The sequence below is a fragment of the Talpa europaea genome (assembly GCF_964194135.1).
Source record: "Talpa europaea genome assembly, chromosome: 4".
NCBI classification, from domain to species: Eukaryota; Metazoa; Chordata; class Mammalia; order Eulipotyphla; family Talpidae; genus Talpa; species Talpa europaea.
This window is the reverse complement of record NC_140070.1, coordinates 18,437,476-18,463,005: the sequence shown is the minus strand read 5'-3', so window position 1 is coordinate 18,463,005 and position 25,530 is coordinate 18,437,476. Positions and strand designations below refer to the sequence as shown.

At 36.7% G+C, this 25,530-nt stretch overlaps 1 protein-coding gene across 28 annotated transcripts in view; it reads left to right on the top strand.

Annotated features, from left to right (window-relative positions):
- Positions 1-12,332: 12,332 nt before the first annotated feature.
- Positions 12,333-25,530, top strand: part of SORBS2 (sorbin and SH3 domain containing 2) — a gene marked incomplete at both ends in the record, with an annotated part of 86,332 nt that continues 73,134 nt past the window's right edge. For 7 of the 28 annotated variants that reach the window (XM_084231995.1, XM_084232010.1, XM_084232009.1 and 4 more), the window contains 3 exons: positions 12,360-12,420; positions 18,577-18,603; positions 18,846-18,970. In XM_084231995.1, coding sequence (XP_084088121.1) covers positions 12,360-12,420; positions 18,577-18,603; positions 18,846-18,970 — 213 coding nt within the window. Of the gene's footprint in view, positions 12,421-18,576; positions 18,604-18,845; positions 18,971-19,751; positions 20,394-25,530 lie in introns of those variants that run through there. The other 21 variants (XM_084232012.1, XM_084231998.1, XM_084231987.1 and 18 more) reach the window with 9 other exon arrangements.

Sequence of the window (25,530 nt, the reverse complement as noted above, 5' to 3'; positions counted from 1 at the left end):
TTGATCATAATGTAGTGACCATTGGGGTCTCTTTTTATCTTTTTGAGTTTGAAATCTGTTTTATCTGATATAAGTATAGCTGTTCCTGCTTTCTTTTATGGCCCATTTGCTTGTAGGATTGTTTTCCATCCTTTGACTTTGAGCCTATTTTTATCTTTTGTAGCTAAATGTGTTTCCTGGAGACAGCAAAAGGTTGGGTTTTGTTTCTTAATCCAGGCTGCAACTCTGTGTCTTTTTATTGAAGAGTTTAGTCCATTTACATTTAGAGTTAATATTGATATGTTAACATCTGTATTTGCCATTGTGTTTGTCTTTCCTTTGATTTTATTTATTTATTCTTTTAATAACTTTTTTTTTTTTGGCCTTCTTTCATTGTTATTCGTCGCTCTGAGGTTCTGCCTTTAGGACTCCTTGTAGTATTTTTTGGAGTGGGGGTTTAGTTGCAATGAAATTCCGGAGTTTCTGTTTGTCTGGGAAGGTCCATATTCTTTCTTCAAAGAGGAAGGAGAGCTTTGCGGGATAGAGTATTCTTGGTTGGCATCTGTTTTCTTGGAGTCTGTTGACTATGTCCCTCCACTCTCTCCTTGCCCGTAGTGTTTCTTTGGAGAAGTCTGATGTCAGCCTGATTGGTTTTCCTTTGAATGTTATCTGTTTCTTCCCTCTTGCCAGCTTCATTATTTTTTCCTTGTCCTGGATTCTTGGGAGCTTTACTATTATGTGTCTTGCTGTATTTTTCCTTTCGTCGTGGAAGTTTGGTGTTCTTCTTGCTTCTTGTATATCAATTTTCAGCTCCTTCTTCACATTTGGGAAGTTCTCTTCAATTATCTCTTTGAATATTTTCTCTGTTCCTACATCTCTCTCCTCTCCTTCTGGTATTCCTATAACTCTTATATTTCCTTTCCTCATGGAGTCAGATAGTTCCCGAAGTCTTTCTTCGTTCTTTTTCCTTCGTACTTCTCTTTCCTTCTCTGTTTTGGTTCTTTTTATTTCTGTGTCTTCAAGATTACTTATTCGTTCTTCCATTTCATCTATTCTGCTTTCATTGCTTTTCCCAGAATTCTTTAGTTCTTCCATTAATTCTTTGATCTCCTGCATTTCTTTTACTTCCCTCTTTAGGGACTCAATTTCTTTCTTCTGACCATTGTTTTCCCTCTCTAGGGACTCAATTGCATTCTTCTGATCGTTGATTATTTTTCCCTTATCATTGTTTTCCTTTATGACTTCTGTCAGTTTTTTAATCACGGCAATTTTAAATTCTCTTTCTGGAAGGCTCAGAAATTCTTCCAAGTTATTGTCGTTGCAATCTGGGGGCTGGCTTTCTTTTTGTGGTGTGCTTTTTCTCTGGAGAGTTGCTAGGTTGCGTGTGGTTCTTCTCCTCCCTACTGTCTGTTTTCTAATTTGCCATATGCGTTGGGACACTGTGTTGTTGGGACTTGCCGGCATCTTGGGTGGGCTTCTCTGTTCCCCTCTGGTTCTTCCAGGAGTCATCTGTCAGTTTCAAGCAGCCTTTACTGGAGAAAGGTCCCTGTTCTAAAATGCCGATGTGGGGACACACTCCCCTGTGCGCCTGGTCTGCCCCGGCGGTGGGTTCCTGCTCCCCTCTGGGCTTGGACTGCAGGCCAGAGGGGGTCTGGCGTGGGCGAACTTCCCCCGCTCACCTCTGGCTCCTGGGGAAGCCTTCTGCAGGTAGTCTTTACTGAAGAAATGTCCCTGTTCTAAAATGGTGATGTGGGACACACTCCCTGCGCTTCTGGTCTCAGGCACACTATTCTGCGCGCCTGGTCTGCCCCGGCTGTGGGTGCTCGCTCTCCCTGTGGGCTCAGACTACTTGTTCAGAAGGGGCCCGGTGTGGGCTAACTCCCCAGCTGGCCACTAGCTCCTTCAGTAGCCTGTGCTGGGGTCAAGTCGCTAGGTGGCACCAGAGATCTCTCCTAGAGCCCTTGGGGAGCTGATTTTCCACCCCGTGGGACAGGGAGCAGAGCGGGGATGGTAGGGTACACCTCAACGGCTTTGGGGTGCTGTGTCTGCCTTGTGCCCCACCGTCGTGGGGAACCCACGCCCCTAATTTCGTGCCCCGGGTCTCAGTTCCAAAGCCCTCAGTTCCAGGACGCGGGCTGTAGCCCAGATCAGTGGCGCGGGAATGGCGCCTTTTGAATCCCGCTCCCCTGCCTGGGCACCTTGTTCCTGCTCACTCAGGGAGGGCCTCCGCCGTCTCCCCGCAAGCCTAGGTCGCAGGCGCAGGGCCCTGGGCAGCTGCAATCCGAGCGCCGCTTTCGCGCAAGCTTACCGGGCGGCCGGGGCTGTGTGCTGGTGCTGGTCTCCTCCTGGGGGCGGGGCTCTCTTATGGCGCCTGGAGCTCACCTCCGCGGTGGATCCTGCAGGGTTCGCCTCAGCTCCCGTTCACGGGGTGTGGTGGCTGAAATAGTTCCTTTCCACTCACAGTCCCGCTTGCTGCATCCGTTTTTCTTGCTGGGCGTTTTGGTTTGTTGTTTCCCTCGTCTCTGCCGGTCGGAGAGTGCCGCCTCTGTGGGCGGGGGAGGGGAGCAGGGTTCTGCGCTTCCCTCCCTTCTCGTCCTCTTTTATGGCAACTTTCTTCTTCGGGCAGTTTGCTGGAGTCGTCCGTTTATCTTCCGTGTCCCAGTTCTCACTGGGACCTGCCGCTTTTCCTCCCTATTAACTTTTTTTAATGGGAGATCTTACTCGCAGCGTCTCCTCGCCGCCATGTTGCTCCGCCTCTCTTGTCATAAACTTTAAATGTTACTTTCCCTTAGATTCAGTAATGGTGACTATAGCTAGTCTTGGGGGACAAGTATTTGATTATCCTATTTCTTTAGATCTGAATCCTCTCGTTTACTATAATATCGGAGCGAAATTACTTAAAAGAAGACTTTCATAGGAAAAAGAAAAAGCTGCTAGAAAATCAGAATTCCTTTTCTACTCCTATATGATGCAGGTTTGGGAAGGAATAATTAGGAGATTGAAGAAGTCATATGAATGGTTCTTGCAGTGGGGCGGGTGTGGGGTGTGTTGGTTTGAGCTTGCAACTTTGTAATGCTGAAGATGATAATAACATTGGTGTAAATCACTTAATTGACTGAAAATGGCAACACTGGGATTTGAATTGAGATATGCCTTACTCCACAACCTACTTTCCAATACAGTATTGGGTTCACGTAGGAAATATGTGCCTGACCAGCAGGTCCCCACTGTGGATTTGATTTGTTTTCATTAGGAATCCATGTGGCTTTTGATTTACATAACTGAAGTCAACAGATTTTTCTAGTATTTTACTATGAGGTTGAACAAATGACTTTGTCTTAGGAAAAAAAAGATGCATTTGTGAGTACTTAGACGTATCCTATAATCATCCATAGTATTGCAATATAAGACATGAAGGATACCATGTATGTAAGATACTAGAGCAATACTTAATCACATGAACACTTAATGTGAAAGGAAATTCTCTTCTTTATTAGCCAAAAGAAAGTGAGTCACATATTTTGAGCTGAAATAGTATCACAAAGAGAATAGTCTGCCAGGTAATCAACTGCTTCTAAACAGTATCATCTTTGGGGGAAATCTGTATTTTAAATAGATTGCATTGTATAGTCTCAAAAGGAAAATTGCTGGTTTCCTTACAAAACATGAAGTACTTTTCTTCAGGAATTTTTTTCAGTTATCAAGAAATACCACAATTGGGGCCAGGGAAGAGAGAGAGGGGCAGAGCTGAAGAGGAGCAGGAAAGGGAGATGTATTGACCAAGTGGGGTAATTATTCAGAGAAGGTGATTCATATCCCATTCCAAAGTAAATTCAGATTGAAATCTGGTACATAACCTTTATATTCATCATTTTTTATTCTTGTGTTTAAATGTATCTCTAAAACACATCTAACTTCAGTCAATAGTTTCCTACCATTTAGACTGTGTGTCCTTTCTTTCAAATAACGTATGAACTGCAAATAGATTAACTTCAAAATAACCCTAGCAATCTATTTGGATTAAAATTATTCTATGGAAAATCTTAACTGAACTAAAGCTTCGTCTTAATGTTTTATAGATGGCCTTGGTGCTTCAAGTCTATGCAAATAAAATGACTTACAGAAAATTCTTGATTAAAATTGAGCAAAGTTTTTTGCCTCTGCTCCTCTTCAGAATGGGATGCCTGGTAGTCAAAAGAATTCAAGTGGAATTTCAAGATCATGGCACCAAGCCACATCAGTGCCTATGTGTGAATAAACACATTTTCAGGACTCTCATTCAAAAGTTAAATTACCCAATCTATCGCTATTACATTTGGGGAAGAAAGACTTCTCTGATCCATAAGAAAAAGTGGAATGTCTACTAATCAAAACTATTCAAAAGATTATAGATATAAAGTCATGTTTTTGCCCATGCATGAACGCCCAATGCAATCTATCACCATACTGGGAACAAAGGCTTCTCTGGCCCCTCAGAAAATTAATCCATTGCCATACACAAATTAGAATGCATATAAAAGTTTCCTTTTTTTAATCAAACTTTGGCAAGACCTGAACTTAAGTAACTAAACCCCCCCCCCCATCACCTGTTGAAAATCACTTTGCTACTCCACTGCAGAGAGTTTTTACTCTGTGGATCATCTTCTGAGTTTTAAGCAGGCTGCATTCTATGGTCATTTTCCCTAGTCTTGTTCCTGTTTCAATTCTGATTTAAGTGAATACTTGAAATGCAGTCTCTTCTAGCAGAGCACACAAACACTCTAGGAATTTGATGCTTTCCAGAATAATCTGTGCTTGTTATGTAAGTACAATCAAAGATACTTTTTTAGAGCAGAACAAAAGAGATTAGATTCACTTTAGTTTAAATTGTCTAAAGAGAGTTTTCAGTCATGGATTTGCTAATGGCTTTAGTACAAATAATGGAAATAGAATCCTGCATTTTTATTAATCACCCAAGAAGCCTTTCAGTTTCAGGTTTTTCTCGGGAGCTCAGTTACAGAAGCGCCTCTTTTAACAACTTGGAAAAAACGTCATGTCTGATTAGGAAGTTAGTCTTTTCACATTTTGACATCTAATAAATAATGTGAAGTTTAAAGTCTTCACACATTACATTTATAGGCAGCCAAATACATCACTTTAATGGTGGAAAAACTCAAGGATTTATGGCACCTTTCTCTGTTCCTTTTAATCCTATTTTACTTTTTAAGTGTCAGATAGTTTGTAAATATCTGCATTGAATTCAAACAAATGTTGATAATTAGTTCTCTACCTTGATGGGAGAGCATTATAATTTTATATTAGCAGGTTTTATGTTCTGAAAGTGAACTTTCTGTTTCATGTTTTCTTTATTGCTCAGGATTGTTCCAGCCCAAACAATATCTTTGTCATTCACTTTTCAAATGTGAAACATTTTCATGGACTTCTAAACGTAGAGTCTTCTGAAAACGAGTGATAGAGTAGAATTCGGAAAATGGTCCTTATTTCTGGAGACTGTTTATCCCATCTTGTTTTAGAAGTGGCTTCAGGCTCGGTCACAGACATCCCTTGAGGCTTTTCTTTTCCATTTACTTTGTCCATTTTAGGTTAACATATTAGGCGTTTTGCTACTGAGAGATTAAAATAAGCAACATTTGCGGGCGCTTTCTGTGCTGACCGCTGCCTTCTTGCCTGGCCTCACTGGTATTTCTTCAGTACAGGCAATGTAAGGCTACCAAGTGGAGTTCTTAGTAATGTGTCATGCTTTTCTGTGTATCCCAAAAGAAAAGAAAAAAAAAAAAAAAGAATGAAAATGTGCCTCTTTGTATGCACTGAAACTCAAAAGGTAGAATCATACAGTTTCTCTCCATCAGTTGTTAAAGTCAACTGGCCTGTGGAATTGGACTGTAAAATTCACTGTGACCTTATGAGGAACTCTGCCAGGACCCAGCCATGGCAGGGCTAAGCGTTTTCTGGCCCTACCTCTCCAACACTGCAGCATCCTCCCATGGTGGATAGGCAAGAAAATAGCCCTGGACACAATAGGAAATACAAAAGCACTACCTGTCAGGGCTAATGTCTATATTGTTTTCAATTTATAGCTCTAAAAAATAAATTGGGGTGAATATGGATGTCAGAACTGTGATTATATCTGTTCTATGTGTTCATTGGTTTCATATTTATTGAGTACCAAGGTATTAGTAATTCAATCTAGACATGAAAATGGTAAAGTCCTTCTCTGGGTGCATAATTATATCTTATATCATTTAAATATGTGCTTTTAAAAATTTCATCATGACCTCTCCCTAGAGAGAAGATAAATATCATATTTAGCTGGTGTCCACATTTTTATTTTGTTAGAATTTCACAACAGCAGTGAACAAAACCAGGTCTCCTGAAGAGGTAAACTTTGATGGCCATATTGAAAGAAAGTGATGGATGATGAATAAAGCAGAGCCTATCAGGACAGGAGAACTTGTCAGAAAGAAAGAGAGGGCAAGAAGCCTGGAAAACACAGACAAGAAAGCCAGGAGGCTCATCAGTGCCCTTTTCAGAGACTGGAGAAAGATGTATTCATATAAAGTCTTTCTTGACAGATCATTTCATTTAAACTTTATCCCTAGTGGGCCTCCCCGGTGGCGCAGCGGTTGAGCGCTGGGTTGCGAAGCTGCCCGTGGCCTCTGCGGCACCGGTTCGATCCCCGGCTGCTTCCCGGCCACCGGAGGAGGGTCCCACATGGTGCGCAGACCTCTCCTGCCGCCCGCTGCTCCCCTCAGCAGTGTACTTCGGTCCTTCTGCCTGCTCTGCTCCCTGCTCTGGCTCTGGTGAATTCTCTCGCCCTCCCGGCTTCTGACTGTGCCTAGTGCATGTGTAGGCCAAACAAACAAACAAATAGATAAATGAATAAGACATGCCTCTAGAAAATTAAAAAAAAAATAAAAAAAAAAAATAAACTTTATCCCTAGTCATCCATAAAGTATAAATGCATTTTTAAAAATTACATTAGCATGCTTATATTCATAGAAAATCGAATGTGTTGTATTGGTGAAGTTCATGTTTATCTATCACTGAGCCCTACCCAGAAGCAAAGACAAAGGGGCAGAGGTTAAACATCTCTCTCTGGGACCACTTGCTGTAGGAAGGTTTGCTTCCTGTGTGAGCATGTCCTTACCTTTTGGTCTTAGGATATGGATAAATAAGAAACTCTAAAACTAAATAAAAGGAATATACCAGGGAAAGAATGAAGTCATCTCACATGTTATAAAATAATACACAATATTAAAAACTGCTTCCTAAAATAAGTACCACTCCACCAAGCATTTCTAATGAATTAATCACAATTATACTCAAACACTTCATTAAGAAAAACCACAGAATCTAATAGTAAAACAGAAATAAATATCATAATAATTTATTTCTTGCCTCTTTAAAAAAAGAGATGAATCTCATCTTTGACTGCTCAAAATATATGCTAAATATGTTAACTATTTCTTAGTAATAAATTCACACATTAATAGATTGAATATAATAAATGGAATCATATAAGGTCATGATTTCAAGTAAAATAAATTACTATAACAAGTTGGATAATATAAGGTCATGATTTCAAAGCACCAGGATACCATTTAAATTTCTATAAGAAGACACTTAACAACCAATGATACTTTCAGGCTCAGAGAATAGATACTGTTAGTATAAATTTTTGTGAAAGAAATTTAATTTTTAATAATAAAAACTATTCTCCATTTTTATCTATTAATGGCCCCTATTAAACACAAATGTATGTTTATATTTGTGAGCATGGGACCCATAATAGAAATTACTTGAAAGGAGTAATGAATTCTGCCCACCTTATAAAATCCTGATTTAAATAAGATTAATGATAATGTGATGTTAATGCACAGATTCCCCCCAAAACAAAACAAAATGCATGTTCATGATATTTTGTCCTACATGCTAGTGAACAAATTAATGCATCATTTTTTTTCTACAGGAATATTGAAGACTTTAATAACAAACCCTCCAAGGTCAAAATGAATACAGGTACGCTGTCTCCATTAGTCTTAAATTCGTTAGACCTGCTCTCTAAAATTATATTCGCCCTGAATCATTAGTTTGACACTCTGTGGATCTTAACTGTGATTTTGAGTTTCTGATGAGATAGACAATCTAAACCTATTTCTTGATGTTTTGTCTTTGTTTCCACTATTATAGCTATCAGAAGTAGAATTTTCTGTTTTACCTACTTTTTCTGTACTTGTGTTTTGGAATTAACTCCTGCAAATCTTAGGGAGCAAATCTTAGGGAGCAAATCTTAGGGAGCATGTCATTTGCATCCATACTTTGGACTCCCCCACTTTGAATAAGCTAAATTCAAAATTGCTTTAACAGAAAATATGTAGAGTTCCCCATCCTAAAATTTCTTTCTGTTAACTGCAGTTAGAGTGTCAAAATTTCATAGGAAATCAATTTAATTAATCATTAGACACATATGAAGTAATACACATTGTATTTTTGATGTGAGAACAGTTGTCTCCAAATAGCTTAACAACACTGATGCCTCTGAGCTCTGTGTGAATAGATTAATTGTGAAAGTGTTGGTAATACATGCTGTGTGCACAGGAATTTTTTCCATAGTACAAATATTTTAGCTTTTCTTTTTACCTTTTTCCCTCTGGAATTTTTATATAGTCATCATTCTGGAAGGCAACTTTCTCACTGAAATGCTATGATTTATGTTTCAAAAATACCATTTCCTATCCACCGAGTGATTGTTTTAGCCAGTCACCTCATGGCGAAGGAGAAAAGATGGTTCAAAATATTTGCTGACATCAAGATAGTTTGAGGTTTTGCTGTCTCTTGTTGTTATCAGAGTGCCTAGAGGGACAATTAACAACCACTGGTGGGAACTAATAAATAATCCCTAAATTGAGTGTAGAGGCATGTTGCTCTGCGCCTCAGTCGGTGGCTGCCCCAGCAGAGACCTGCTCTAATGACCGCGGAGAAAGCGTGGTCCCCTGGTCTCGGAGGATGCGGGCAAGAAGAGGCTGCTAGAGACATCCACAGATCCAAGGGCGGCTGATATTGCAAGAGAAATTGTAACCCCACAAATGAACCAAGTAAAAGCATTTGGACAATTTGGAGATGTGGAAATTTCCATTTAGATGTGGAAATTTCCAAATTTCCAAAGGACAAATCGTATTAGGCAAAAGAGACTGCAAAAAAGCAGATAGAATGGAGAGCCCAAGGCTGAGCTAGGATAAATCATGCTGTAAAACTGCAGTCGTTCCACAGCATGTTCACATGAGGATGTTGTATTTACTGAGTGTTCTAAGCTCTTTTCTCACAGATAGGATGAACATAGTTTCCCAATATCCTTCATTTTTGTGGAATGCTAATTTTCCTATTTATTATAACCTGATTATGACAGAGGCATAATATGGGATTATAATAAATATGCCATTTTCATGTGTAATGCATTCAGTAGTTCATCTTCTTATCCCTAACAGCAAAGCAGGTAAATGAAAATTGGTAAATTTGTTAGGTCGCTGGGTACTTGTGGCAGCATAAATACAATACTCAAAGCATCTTCTCGTTATTAAGTAGTAGCTTGGCTTTGTATAGAATGAGAATTTGCATAGTTATTTTGCTTACATGGATGAATTTATGCACATATATATGCATGTGATATATGACATTCAAAATTATGCATGTGACTAGAATGCTTTGTTTAAAATTGCAAAGTCATACTATAATGTCACTATAAAAACATAATACCTTTAAATACATAAATATTCCTGCAGGAAGTTATAGCAGTATCTAAAAATTGAAGTAAAAAAGTTGTATCTAAATATTTGTGATCCATTGTTTTCTAAAGAAAATTTTATCTATTGATGAAAGAAAAGAGAGGATATTAAGTAATTTACGATATGCAATTTTCCAGCAATAGAAACAGCTTCCAAGAATTTTGTAGCTCGTGAAAGTGACTTAGCAAGGCTACAGGTCTTTAATGAGTGTTAGGCAAGAGTAGAATTAAGATCCTCTGGTATGATGTAAAGTATGCAAGACAAAATCCTTGTTTTGACATCCTAAATATATCTTGAAGAATATCAAAGTATCAACACATCAGTAAATAGAAAGAGAATACAACATATTTCTCTAGTCCTACAATTTCACAAATAACTTTTCGAACTAAGCTCTTTATTAAACTGTTAATGAAGTCAGAGTCTCCATTTATTTTATCTAGGTCTTAGAGCTGCTTGGCAGTTGTTTTACCTAGAGATTCTCACTTTCTTGGTTTACAGTGCCAAGATAGCTCTGTCATATTTACCACATTCTTCAGATTAAAAAAAAAAAAAACTATTTTCTTCTTTATTTTATTAAGTAGCCATTCAGGTGCAAACAACTAAATAAGTACTATGTCCCATCAACTCAGAAGCAATTTGACAAAGTGCACATGAATTTTATTTTGTTATAATCACAATTATTTACTAATGGTACACGTATGTTGAACACTGCAAACATTCTCTTATTAAATTGTACATTTCCACTGTCATTAACTAGTCCAAAATGATTTCCACAGGGTACTTGTTTTTCATCATAGCAAGCACCAAAAATCCAACTTTTCAAAAATATGGCATCATCTATAGGGAAAATAGCATGCAATCTATTATGCTGAAATAGGTCTAAAGTTCGTGCTATGTCTGCATAGTATCACTGTAAATGTAAAGTTTCCCCTGCCTACTCTTGTGAATCCACAAGGGTAACCCAGGGTATTTCAGCACAGTTTGGGAACCATAGGTTTAATCCATATGACCCTGGATTTCCTCGTTCTGAGATATTTCCCTTTTAATCTCCGCTAGTTTTTGGAAATTCAGAATTAAAAGAAAATCTCTTAAGCAACCATCAGTTTTCGCTTTAATACTCTTGACTACACAACCCATTTTAGCCCATTGGTAGCTGTTCACTGCCACATGTTCAACAGCATTACCTCATTGGATCAGGAACACATGTCCTTTGTAGCTATTTACAGTTTGCAATTTGCCAAAATCCCGTTGTACCTCTTTTGAGGATTTCTTCAGTTGTATGTTTCTACCGCTTGTCTTTCTATGTTTGGTCTTTGAATTTTAGCCTTTGATTTATTTGACTTTCAATGTTGTTACAAGTCATTTTTCCATTTTAATTATTATCTGCATTGGGAAATTATTATTTTAAACATACACCCAAGAAATGATGTTTCTGATTTGAGAATCGTTCTACTAATTTTAAGGTCTACTGATCTTACTACCTGTGATTTTATAAAAAATGAATTAAAATAATATTTCCAAGCATTCTAAAATTTCCTCAATTCCATTCAAAGTGGATGATTTTCCTTCAGAAATAATGAAAAAGAAAAAAAAAACAATAGCATATGGCAATATATAATGATTATGGCATCATATTGTTGTTTTTTTTTTCTTTCTTGTTGTAACTTTCAAAAAATTAAAGTTGTCTTGGTTCCAGGGGATGGAGCAAAACTATTTATTGCACATGCCATATGACAAAGGAATGTGGAATGGAATTGGAATTTGTTCATAAATAGAACATTAACCTTCCTATTTTAGAAGTCTTATTACTCTGAACTCTTGATAGCATATTAAAATAACTGATGCATTTTTACTTGTTTTGCTTTCCATAATGATGTGTTTAAGTGCAAATGTATAGATTGACATATACAAAAGCACAAGAACAACATAATTTTTTAAAACATGGTCACTTCAACATCATATATATCAATATTTTATTTCAATTACACTATTTATAAAATTAATAATTATAGGAAGACATTTAATTTCCACAATGATTTTTTAATGAGTCCTATATATCAAATGTATCATATGTATATCAATTAATGCTTCAAACTATCTTCAGGAGTCCGAATAGCTAGAATACAGTAAAACATGAATGATGGATACAAAAGCACATTATATTATATCATAGCTCTTAATCATGAAATATAGGCTATCTATAACTCTAAAAACTGGTAAGACTGCTTATAAATTTAATATGAATTGAATTTAAATGGTATAAACAAAGTTGAATTCTACACATGCTCTGTCATGAAAGAAAAACCAAAAAATGTTAAGTACAAAATTTGTTTCTCCCTTAAAGCATTGGCATAGAGTTCCTAGACTCCTGGTTTTTCCTTTTGCTTTTGTTTATTGGCTTATTTTACTTGGGGTGGGTATGAAATTTGCAGAGGCATTCCATGGTTACTGACTCTGACTGTTCATCTTTCTCATGGATGTCTGGCATGATTCACTTAAGATGCATGATACTGCATGTGCTTTCTCCTCTGCTGTGGCCTCTGCTATATCATTTTTTTGCTTCCAGATAGCGGTGGGTGTGCTCGCAAACGTGCTGCCATGTCTGTCACATTAACATCTGTGAAGAGAGTTCAAAGTTCTCCAAACCTATTGGCTGCAGGTATAATATCACTAACTCACAGAATGTTGCATTTGAATGGCTTTATCTGACCTTTCTCTCTTTCCAGAATTATCTTGTTTAGATGACTAAAGTGGCTGTAAATACTTTCCTAATACCCCAAGGTTCTTATTTTTCTCATTTCAAGAATAGCTTCTAGTCCTTCTGACTATTGTTCTAAAAATGAAATCCAGAGGAAACTGATATCTTGTAGAAAACATTTTAAAAATCTAATTAAAAACAATAATATCCTTGCCAAAAATGTGTTGAGTAACTGCAAGTGTTAATAATTATTTGTTTTGGGATCTCATGAGCTAAAGCAATATAATGTTTAGTTAAGATAACTCTTAGGTACTTTAGTTGTTTCAACCTAAAAATTGTTGGGAGTATGGTCAAAAATTTGTGTTGGCAGGAAATGGAATCTTTATTAATTTGCCTCTTCATCAAAAGAGGCAAATTGATAATAAAATGTTAGTTTTGAGAGAAATCTTATATCTTCCCCTAGTCCAATCTGTAAAGAACCTACACACACATACACACACACAGAGAGAGAGAGAGAGAGAGAGAGAGAAGAGAGAGATCGTGGTTAATGAAAATTAACTTGTAGAAGCTAATTGGGAGTATGCTATTTCAGCGTCCACCAAGGCAGGTGACTTTATAATAAATGTCTGTCATGATTTCCCTGAGTCTGTAGTGTAGGCCGAGTCCATACTTGGAGGGACATGCTTCTGTGTAAGTACCAAGTACCCCAACGACTCCAACATCTCTACACCCTGAGAAATGTACCCAGATCTCTGGGTGACTGCTGGTTGGTTTGATTGTTGGCTGTTTGGTTTGGGGTTTCTTATTTTTATTCATAATATTCATGGATTTGGAGGCAGGAGTAGGAAAAAGATGGAGTGTTGAAATAATTTAAATTTGTGTTGTACATATCAGTGTCTTACATACATACACTTAGTAGTTAATTAAATATTCAAGATGTTCTTATCTTTAAAGCTACTTAATCCTGAACTACCCACTTTTGTTAAGGAAAGAAACAAACTTTCATATAGAGAATCCCATCCCTGCCCATCACCCCCAATCCACAAATGGTTTTCAGTGTCTAAGTAAATAGACATATGGTACCAGATGGTACAGTGGTATGTTTCTAAAAATGCAAGTTGCACTGAGATGTGTTTAGTATGATTTCATGTGGGTCAAAAATTTTATATACATGTATATGTATTTGTACATGTATATGTATTTGTACATGTTTACCAGTATGGATGAACATGAACAAATATCAGAAAAAAATGGTATTGATCAATATGAAAAAATATCAGAAAAACTACAAATGTGCTTTTACATTAAATATCTTAGGGATATGGGATGGAGAGAAGTAACGAAATAAATAAAATCCAGGAACATCTAATAATTGGAATGTCTGTGCTATGAATATCATGAACATTTCAGTCAAGTAAATTCTAGTCAGACTGCCCAGATGTGGACCATTGATGCACAGGCAAGGGAATGTGGTTGCTAAACAACAGCAATCACTATTTATGAAATCAACCCCCATGGGAACAATATTAGCTTGAACTAGAGATAGCCATTTTGTAGAGGCACAACTAGGATATCAGCAAGTTCAAGTCACTTAGCTTAATGGAAAGCCTTAATACTTATGAGATATGAGTAATCTTTGGGAATAAGATTATGTAATGGCTCTGGACCATTTAAAATTTTTTATTGCTAAGAGTAAGATTTCCAGAGAAAGAAGTCCCCTGAATTTTGGACTTAACTGTTAAATTTTTCTAAAAAAAATAGATATCTTTGCATTAATTAGACACATAGAATATAATCCCTTTTTCAAAGAAGTTTTGATTTCATTTTAAAGAAAGAAATCAATTTATTTTTGCCCAATCACATTATATGGTAGCCTCACAAAGATTTACTTGACACAGTATCTGTGTAAATCAAAAGGGAATTAATAAATATTTATTGCACTAGATATTATTAAAATAAAGCAGCCTTTGCTAAAAGACCACCTCCACAAAGAATTCCAAGCTTCCCTCTCTCTTCTCTCAGATTAGAAAATCAACATACTAATAGTTATCAATGATTTGTCCCCTGCATCAGTCTTTCACTTTTCCTTTTATAAGAAGTAAAATCCAGGCCTCCCCTGGTAGTGCACCAGTTGAGCGCTGGGCTGCAAAGCTGCCTGCAGCCTCTGCAGCACTGGTTCGATCCCCGGCCACTGGCGAGGGTCCCACATGGCGTGCAAACCTCTCCTGCCGCGCCCGCTGCTCCCCTCAGCAGTGTATTTCATCAGTTTGCCTGCTCTGTTCCCCACTCTGGCTCTGGTGAATTCTCTTACCCTCCCGCGCTTCTGACTGTACCCAGTGCTTGTATAAATAGATAGATAGATAGATAGATAGATAGATAGATAGATAGATAGATAGATAGATAGATAGATAGATAGATCTTAAAAAAAAGTATTATAAGAAGTAAAATCCCACACAAACTTCGTAGCAGACACTAGTGTTTTAAACCTACACTAGAAAGAAAACAATGACTACCAACCCACAATAACCCTTTCAAAGTATATTTTATTTTATCAAAACACTTGGCAGTCAAGGTTGCATTGATAAGGGTGTGTCTACTGAGGTGACCAGATTGCTGTGCCACAGATGGGGCCAGCCGATGCCTCCTGCCCATTCACACCCTTAAGAAGACTCATCTGTCTGTTTGTACCTCAGTTTCCTTTCTTAAAAGATAAAGAATTTGTCTGACATTCTCCTGCCTCTCTGAGAATTTAATCATTCCCTAAACAAGCCAGATTTAACAGGATTAAATGAGGGTAAATGAAGAAAATTAATGGAAAAACTGGTAGTACTTCAAAACACAGTAGGCATCCAATTAGTTGACTTGAATTTAATTAATGTTAAAATTAATTCACATGAAGCACTGAACCCTCTAAAGAAAGGAGTTGTAAGAATTAAAATGATTTCCACGAAAAGTATGGTTCAAAATGTCAATATAGTGTGTACATCACTTAAAAGGAATTTAAATAAAACTAGAATAGAGATTATGTTGTAGTCAACTCCACAAACACAACTACTTTATTTTTTTTTAATTTTTTTTCAAAGATTTATTTTTATTTATTTATACATGCACTGGGTACTGTCAGAAGCGCAGGAGAGTGAGAGAATTCACCAGAGCCAGAGCGGGGAGCAGAGCAGGCAGAAGGACCGAAGTACACTGCTGAGGGGAGCAGCGGGCGGCAGGAGAGGTCTGCGCGCCATGTGGGACCCTCCTCTGGTGGCCGGGGAGCAGCCGGGGATCGAACCGGCGCTGCAGAGGCTGCGGGCAGCTTTGCAACCCAGCGCTCAACCACTGCGCCACCGGGGAGGCCCAACACAACTACTTTAAAATCACAATATCAGAGTTATGAAGTTGGAAAGGACATTTGAGGGCATCTAGTCCAATCTTCAACACCAAGTCAGCAAGGACAGGACAATCTCTCTGACAGACATCCTCCACTTTCTGCCATACTAATGGAGAGCTGTTTGTGTTCTTCATTCTCAAAGACCCTATTTATATACACAACCAAGGGAATTATAAATCTGTCCCATGTGCTTATTCTTAAGTTTTCAAAGAAGCAATGACTGCCTACTAAACAACACTGGAATTTAAGGGCGCTGATCTCTCAAGTTTAGCTCTGTTTGTTGACAAGAATCATGAAGAATGATAATGCAAATGCCATTTTCTCCTCACTACTGCCAAGTCTTTTTTTTTTTTTAACTTGTTTTCTCTTTATTTGACATAGGTGCAGGGTTTTTATGCTTTCTCTGTTACCTTCTCTGAAACACACTTGTTGTCCCTTTCCTAAGTTTTCCTGGCACTGATGAAATACAAGTAGGGCTGCAGTGAACAGTATTCATCTGGGAAGGTATTTATCTTTCAGTGCCTCTGAAGAGCCATCATAAAATAGCAAATCAGGATTATATGTTTTAAATGTCTATAATTGGATTTATTGTAAAGAAATCAAAATGGTATACTCTTAAGAGGCCATCCATTTAAAACTAGACTTTAATTGTTCACAAAAGTTTCAGTAAAAATTGTGTTCATCCTGGAATTTTAATCCCTCTCTTAATTCTATGCATTTGTGTCCACCATGTGATGCAGCACTTTTCTATAGAGCTCATCATTACTGAGAGCTCCTATTTCCTATTGCACAAAGTACATTTTCTTTTGAAAATCCCTGAGCCCAGTATGGGGAAAGGGTAAACACCTAGTCAAAACTAGAGCCACTGTCCTCTGATTGCCTTATTTAATATTTATCCCACTTAAGTCTCCGTAATCTCCAGTCTCAACAGTATGGGGAAACAGAAGTGGCCCTCTGCAAACTGTCACTTAGAGGATGCTTATTTCAAGTGTCATTCAGATTTACTCAATATACACTCCTCTTCCTCATCTACACCTCTCTCACCTCCAAGCATCAGGCTTCTGTGGCATCCACTAAAGTACAGATCCATACATCTTGCCTTGTGAACTTTTGTATTATCAAATCAAGAGTGAAATAAACTTTACTCAAGCAATTTTTTATAATATAAATATAATAATTATTATTAATGCTGCTTCTCTTTTCATTGTCATTTTCCAAGTCCCAAAACTTGTTCCTTGTTCACAAATAATATGTGGCACCCAAGTGGTTATTAAATCTCTTGCCTTGAGTGCCCTACTGCAGAATTCTAGTGATTGCTCTATATTATTAAATTTTTTGACTTTTCCTTATAAAGCCTTCATCATCATTTAAGGTATTCAGAATTTCAATCATTTCTACTTCCATCAGATCCTAAAATTAGAGTCTAGTAAACATCTCATGTACAATTTTTCAAATTTATTTTTATTTTATGGTACACATTTTATTACTCTGATTTTTAATGCAATGGAGGTAAAATCCATAGTAAATTAGCAATTATCTCATTGTGGTGGAAGATTTATTAGTATTCTTTGACTAACCTGTGCTAGAGTCATTCTAATATACTCGATGCTGATTCACAATTATATGTCTTTTTTGATTTGCAAAAGCTATCAAATAATTTACTAAAAATATATGCTTGCATTTCTCAACTCATTTTCATCATTCTAAAATCATTTGTCCAGATATCAAAGTAAATATTCCTTTAGCGTTATAAAGGAAAATGAAGAATCTTTCTTATATATAACATTCATGTTACTATAGTCATTGAAATAAGAGTAATTCCTTAGCAGTCCCTGGGAACACAAAGAAGGAATCCAAGACCTGGACAGCAGATTAGGCTGAATGACCCCTAAGATCCTTTCCAAAGTCAAGATTTAATGATTCTATCAATAGGTGAAATTGACCGTGTGGTAGAACAGAACCAAGCAATACACATTGATTATCTGGAGTGTGCATAAGTTACAGAAGAGTCTTAACTGAATAATTCCAATAAAACTAATAGCAAATATGTCACTGCAACACTTTCCAACTGTATTTCCAGAAACAATTTATTGGTACTGAAATTTGTTTTCACAGTTCCTAGCTGCAAGACAAGACAATGAACATATTGTTACAACTCTTTCATATTTGAATATAAATGACAATAATAAAACACAACATCGTGAGAATCATTTGAAAATATTGCATAATATGGTAGACACATTTATTCTTACACAAAGTAAAAAAAAAATGCAAATTGCAAAAAAAAATTCTATTTAACATAGACATTAAAGATTATCAGTCTGTCCAGGAAGTTAAAAGCTTAAAAACTAATGGTTTGACTTATGCTAAGAGAAGCCGTCATTGTTTCCAAACTAGATTCCTCTTGATACTTTAATTTGATCTTTAGAAATTCATATAACCAGTTTGGGTGAATAAGATTAAAATTACATGGTTGTAATTTATTGAGGTGAAGAATCAGTGTTTGATATATATGTGTCAACTATACGTCATAGATATTTCATAACAGATATTCCAAGTGAAGTAAAAATAAATACACAAACCACCCATTAGTATATTTCACTTACCTAGAATTTTCCAACTTACTCAGGTTATGTTTGCAAAAAGAAAATGCATGTGGCTTTTGACAAATGATTTTTACTATATTGTTCATTCTTTTAACTTACTATTAATTTCAACATTTTTTTTTCTTTTAGGGCGTGATTCTCAGTCACCAGACTCAGGTACAGAAATGTTATTCTGAATAATCATTACATTCATTGTAAGTCTTTTTTTTGGATATTCATAACCACATTGTTGCCCTCACAGTAAACTTAAATTGCATAATATGCAATATGCAATGGCATATTAAATTGAATTAAATATTTGGAAAGAAAACTTTTTTGAAATGAAAATAGAGTTAATAAAAAAAGTTACAAATGAATGTAGATATTTTTGTATCCAATTTGTTTCCCCTTAATAAAAGCTTGGAGATCTTACAATGATCGAAACCAAGAGACACTGAATGGAGATGCTACATATTCCTCTCTTGCAGCAAAAGGTTTTAGAAGCGTTCGACCAAACCTACAAGAAAAAAAATCACCACCTCAGGTAATTCTACACCTGTATACTGTGTTATTTTAAACCATGGTTATTACACCATTGCTTTAGAACCTATTTTCTAAAAAGATGCAATTTATGATGTCATTTATTTTAAATATGTTGTTGCTTTTGTATTTGCATTGCTCACCACACTTGTGTAGTTATAATATGGAAGAAATGTTTCAAGCTCAAAACAGGTTTTGGGAGGTTTTTCTGAACTGGTTCATAAAAGTAGGTCAGTTTCTGACATGATTTGGGTATTTTCTAATTCTTAAAAAACTGTCAGCTGTTGCTTTGGATTTCAAAGTTATGAAGTCAGCAATGCATTATTTATTCAATAAATATGAGTTATGCAGTTGTTCATTATATTAAATAAAGGAACTCTATGTTGGAGAAATAAGTAAAATATTATTGAAAAAATATGACTAAATAAACACCGTGTATGTGTGTGTGTGTGTGTGTGTGTGTATGCCTCAAGGTTTGGAGAACATATGTACACTTTTAACATAATTTCCCAAAATGTCAATGGAGACAAACTTTATATTCTCTATAAAAGTTATTTTCCCTCAGAGGGCAATTATTGATAATAAATTAAAATGAATTATAGTAACATGGAGTAATATGATCTTTCAATCTAGTCAGCAAATTGTTAGCATCAGGAAAAGACATGACTTTATTCTGCTTTCTTTAGGGGTAGAGTTGACACTGGTTTCTTTAATGACTAATTTTGACTTTCTCTCTGTTTTTCCTTCAACATCATTTCTTTCTCCGGATACTTTTGGCAATTCAGGCACCCCTTCCACCCTCCAGAAAAGAGAGTTTGAGTAGCTCTTTGATAACCAGTCATCCAAAGGGTGACATTTTAGACCAACTAGTGACTAACATGCAAATTCCCTCCTGTATAGAGGACTCTACTAACAGGAAATCTTTACAGGGAATTATGTGTTCTAATGAAGACGCTAATCAGACAATTGTATATTCTGAAGAATCTAACACAACTGTGTCATATACACAAAAAATTACTAATTCACTGCCCGCAACTTCCAGCACAGGTCCCCCACCAAATGCTGACATGAGTACCCCATTCCTGCAAGAAGACTACGTGCAAGATTCTCAAACACGGAGAATTTCTACATTAAAACTAATCCAGAACCAAGACTTAGGAAGTAGTGTTCCTTTTAATCCCCCACAGTTTTCCAAACCTGTTGAAGTACCATCATATCTCAAAAAACCTTGCTTACCACCTCCTAACCCAGTGCCTGAAATACACACAGCATCCCTTTCCATTCAGATAGCTCCTCTTTCAGGACACGATACTGAAAGCCACAAACAGCTACATGAGCTTCCTCCTGAGACTACAAAGATACCTCTTCAGCAAGAGAAACAAAAACCTGCAGTTGCTGTGGCCTCTCAGTCCTCAGACAGCCAGGCGGTACTTTATACTTTCCAATCTCTTCTTACAGGTGTACTGGGGGGACCCTAATGCCTTTGGTGTGCGCTTCTTATATAACCCAGTGCTTCATTAGTTTTCAAATTGAAAGGGAAAGGAGAAAGAAACCTTCTTCCTATTTCAAATCCTACTAAATTAACCAGTATATTTCTAGATGTCTTTCATTTTAGAAATAGTCACATCTTTTATCCAGAAGTTGTGTTCTAAAACTCTTTTCCTTGGAGATATTTATTAGAAATCATTCATGGTCTTTTATCACTTATGACTCTGTAAACCACCTTAGACTTTTATTCTAACACTTTAATTTAAAAGACTTTTAAATTAAAAAAATATATATTTCTCATGCCTGACCTTTAGGTACTTAAATCTACTTTATTTACATGTATGTGATATCTTAAAATGTTAATTATAATTCACTTCAGCAAGAAACATTTACTTAATTCAAGCAGTATTTACCCCTTTGCAATATTCATTTTTACTAAACCTTGAATTTCTAGCTTTTCAAATGCATTGCTTCAGAAAGTATATTAATCAGCCTTTGATAACCAGAATGTTAGGGAGTAAATCTTTATTTCCCTACATGTAAAATTTTTTCAAAGTACCATTCTGCTGATATTGCCAATATGTTTAGAAGAGAAGCATGTTCTTCTCCTTGACTTCTCCACAAAATGAGGTATGCTTAAGAGTATAAGCTTTAAGGAAAAACTAAATTCCAATCCAAGTTCCATCACTGGCTATGTGATGAGGCAACCACCTCAACCTCCCTGTAAATCTGAACAAGGAAATGAGACTGTTGATTAGTATCAATCCATAGGTTTTAGTAGGACTAGGGAGAGAATAGATGCAAATTACTTAGAACAAAGCAAATAAAGAATAGTTGGTAGCCATTCATGATATAATAGCCATTGGTAGCCATTCATATATAATACTGTCAGCAACAACAGCAGTAGGAATATTAAAAACACTCCTAAGCAATTTGTATAATACTATTTCCTGCAGTTGTATTATTAAAGATGTACAAAACATATCCTAGAAGAGATGATAGAATTCCCTGCAAGTCATGCAAGGATTTCCATTTTATTCTCAATTAAAATGGAAGTCACTGGGGGATTTTGAAGGCCCCACTATTATTGCTTGTCTTATATCATAGCAAAATCATTCTAACTATTTGGTTGAGAACAAATATCATAGGGCAAGAAGAAGAGTGAGAAAGTTGGTTAGGTAACTATTGCAACAATTTAAGTGAGAAATTATGGTGGCATAAAGCAGGGTTGAAGCAGTGGAGGTGGTGAAAAGTCAGATTCTGAATGTACTTTGAAAATAGAGTAAACAGAACTTCCTGACAGATTGCATGTGGGACGTCAGAGAAAGACTCCAAGGTTTTAAGTCTTTGCAACTGGAAAGGATGGAATTTGCTGTCAACTGAGACTGGATGAGTATGGGTAGATGACTATGGGGAAAGCAGATTTGTTTAAAAATGAGAGGCTCCATTTGGGACATGATCAATTTGGGATGTCTGCTAGACATCCATGCGGAGAGGTCAAGTACACAGTTGCATGTATGAGTTTGTAGTTCAGATGGAAGGCTCAGGTTGGAGATATAAGCCACCAGCTCATGAGTGGTTTTTGTAGTCAAGAGACTGAATGAGATCCTTAGGGCTAAAGCATAAAGGAAAGAGGTATAAGCACTGGGCCCAAGTGTACCCCAGCAGTAAGACGAAGAACTCCCACAGAAGACTAAGGTACAGAGAAAACCAGAAAAATGTGACACCCTCAAAGCCAAATGGGGAAAGTGTATCAAGAAAGGATGGCTAGCTCTGCAAATCTGTGTTGACAGGGCAAGTATTAGATGTGCTCTAACTTACTGACTTCATAGAAGTAAGGAGGACTTTCTTGAACCAGGCTGAAGAGAGACTAGGAGAAGATCAGTTAGACAGTCAGCTCTTACAAGGTGTTACTGACTATTCCCCCTCCCTGAACCTCAGTTCTGTCATATAAAATGGGGGTAATGCTGGCATTCATCTTGCAGCATTGCTGTGAGGTTTGAATAAGATGTTGCTTGGCATAGTAACTGCTACATGTAATGCAAAAATAAATACCCCCACAAAAATACCTCAGTAGCTATTGTTATTTTTCCAAGTTATGCATTTGTTTGGGAAAAGGAAATCTATGATTTTAACAATATTTCTTTTTTTGAGTCAGTAAATAAAAGTTTATTTCATTCAACCAGTAGTTTGTTCCAAGGTGACATTGTATTGTCTTTTATACGATATATTAAAAGATGACATAAACCTATGCACTTTGGACTTTTTGAAAATTGTAGTGAGAACATTTAATGTGAGATCTATCCTTCTAAAATGTTTTAAAATGTGTCATACTATGTTGTTAATATAGGTGCAATGCTGTATAAGAGTCCTCTAGAACTTCATCATCATGTTTCACAGAAATTCATGCCTGTTGAACTGCAGCTCCTCATTACCCTCACCCCCACACTAGGCAACCCCCATTCTATACTCCAGCTCTATGATTTTGACTATTTTAAATACCTCATGTAACTAGAAACAAGCAATATTGTCCTTCTTTAACTGTTTTATTTCACTTAGCACAACGTCCTCAAAATTCATTCAAGTTGTCACATATGATAGGATTTCCTTCCCTTTAAAGGATGAATAACATTCCATTGTATGCATGTACTACTTTTTTTTATCCATTCATCTATATTTAGGTTGTTTCAACATCTTGTCTACCGTAATATACTTCATTTTTGTCTCATTTTCCGTGTAGTTGGCTTTCATCATAGTGACCTTATATATGCAGAACTTATGTTCTGCCTTCTGGCAAAAAGTCTTAGTAAATGCCAAGAGCTATAACCTACACACTATGAATAAGCCAAGTATATGCTCTGTTATAAAAAATTATCTTCCCCAGAAATTATTGGATCCAACAAATAAACATTTTCTACACTGAGAGGTGAAAAGGAAACATCGATGTTCTAGAGGTTTCATTTACACATTTTGCTGTTTTTCTTAAAATTTATTAGTTTAAGAAGAAAACTATAGCCTACTATTAGAAATTTTAATTCTCTTCATATGTAATAATCTGATAAGCTGTGTGTTTTAATTTCCCCCCTATGAATGATGTAGACAGAGAACACAAAACAAGGTATGTCACCCTCTGTAATTGTGGGAGCAGATATCCTGCCATTAAAAATGTCACTTTCTTCTCCATGTCAGACAAGTCAAAGACTAAGCTAGAAACTTTGAAAAGACAGTAAAAGCTATACCCCAAACATGTTCTCTGGCATTTATTTGTGTTATAATCTTTGCTTCAGGAGAATAAACTTGCCCCTTTTATAATGAAATAATGTACTTACTCAATTATTTGCCAAAGTCTCACTTCCACAGCTGCTGCTGCCCATGTGTTGGAAACCCAGAGGGGAATTTGTCTCACTGTCATGGAGAAGAGGGAGGAAACTCATCTCTTTTGCTCCATGAGGTCAGGAGGTGGATGTTAAGGAAGACAGAATAATGAGTAAATGTCAGCTAAGTGGTATGATAGAAAAGTGTAGAATAGAGAGTATGCTCTTAGGCCAATCTCGACTCATCAGTACCAGCCCAGATCACATATCTGTTCCGTTAGCATGGGAGTGAATATGCCAAAGCCTCTTTTTTTGTGTTTATTATGCTATCAGTTGGTCTGGTTTTTCACAATTTCTCCATCTCACATGTATAAATGTTTTCAAAAAAGTGATCTGTGGTATCTAGAAATCACCTGGGCTCTCCTCTACAACATCTGAATCAATGAACATTCAGCCCCTTTTTATTTTGCTCAGTTTTAGGAGGAACGTGCCCTCTGCTTTCCACTAGGTCCCAACATTCCCTCTCTTTTTAAAAAATGTATTTATTTATATATATTTTACATCATTTCTTATTTTTGTACAATGTTTGCTTTCTCCTCTAAGTTGTAGTCTCCAAAAAATTCCCACCACCCATTCACCCATGCACCATCACCATAACCACTAGTGCTCTTCCAGGCTCTTATCTAACATAGACCAGATTCTCACATTCTGGATATGCATCCTGGTTCTGTGTAGTCACCTGAGTTTGCAATGCCAACATCCTAACCAATATACTCTTTCCACTGCTGATACTCACCCTCTGTGTGTCCCCACTCTCCTTAATTACTTGAGGAGTTCAGTCCATAATTAGTGACCTCTTTCATTTGGAGGTTCTTCTTAATATTCTGAGTTCAGTTCATTTGGATCTAGACACTCAATATTGTTTTGAATAACCCAAGTGCTCTCTTCTAGAATATGAAGTATGTTGTGGTGTCAGTACTGTCTCTTTCCTTTGTGGAGACCAGTGAGCAACCAGCTGGTGTTTCTAGCGCCTAGCTCCCTTAGTTGGGGAAAGTAAAAAGGAACTTATACTCACAAAAGGTGGTGAGCACTCTAGCCTTACATGGTCTTGAGAGAGGGAGACACAAGCCAACAAAGATGATTTTCTGCAGTCTTCCTATCCGCTACCAAATTCATTAAGATAGGCAAAACTCTTCTTGTTTTGAGTTCGTTTTTTACCACTTCAAGATATTCCAGATGTGAGAAAATACTTTCCTTCTTCCCTTTTTACACTTTTCCTCCTACTCTTCTCACATTTTTCCTCACAGAAACACATATAGTATATTTTCCTCTTTTCCTGTGATTAAGATGGTATTTCACTAATGCAGAGATCAGGGTCATATAAAAAAAAGCCTGAACTAGTCTAGGAGGCAATTTACATTTTTATTGCAAGGTATTTCAAAGCTTTTGAGGGGGTACCCCAGAAACTTAAATTTTCAAGTCTTATCTATAGAAATTAAAATGTAGTATGAGTCACTGAGAAGCATTTCATCTGTTACCTACTTAAGCGCGCGCGCACACACACACATATACACACACACACACACACACACACTCAAAATTGTGAGCAGGTCAGGAGGTGGTAATAGAAAATCAAAAGTGAAATTGTTTCATTTTGTGGAGGGACTCTTTATAAGAACAAATTGATGGATAAAAATTATTCCTGGACACTATGCTGACACTATGCTATACAAACAACCTGATTTATTACCCATAACAATGA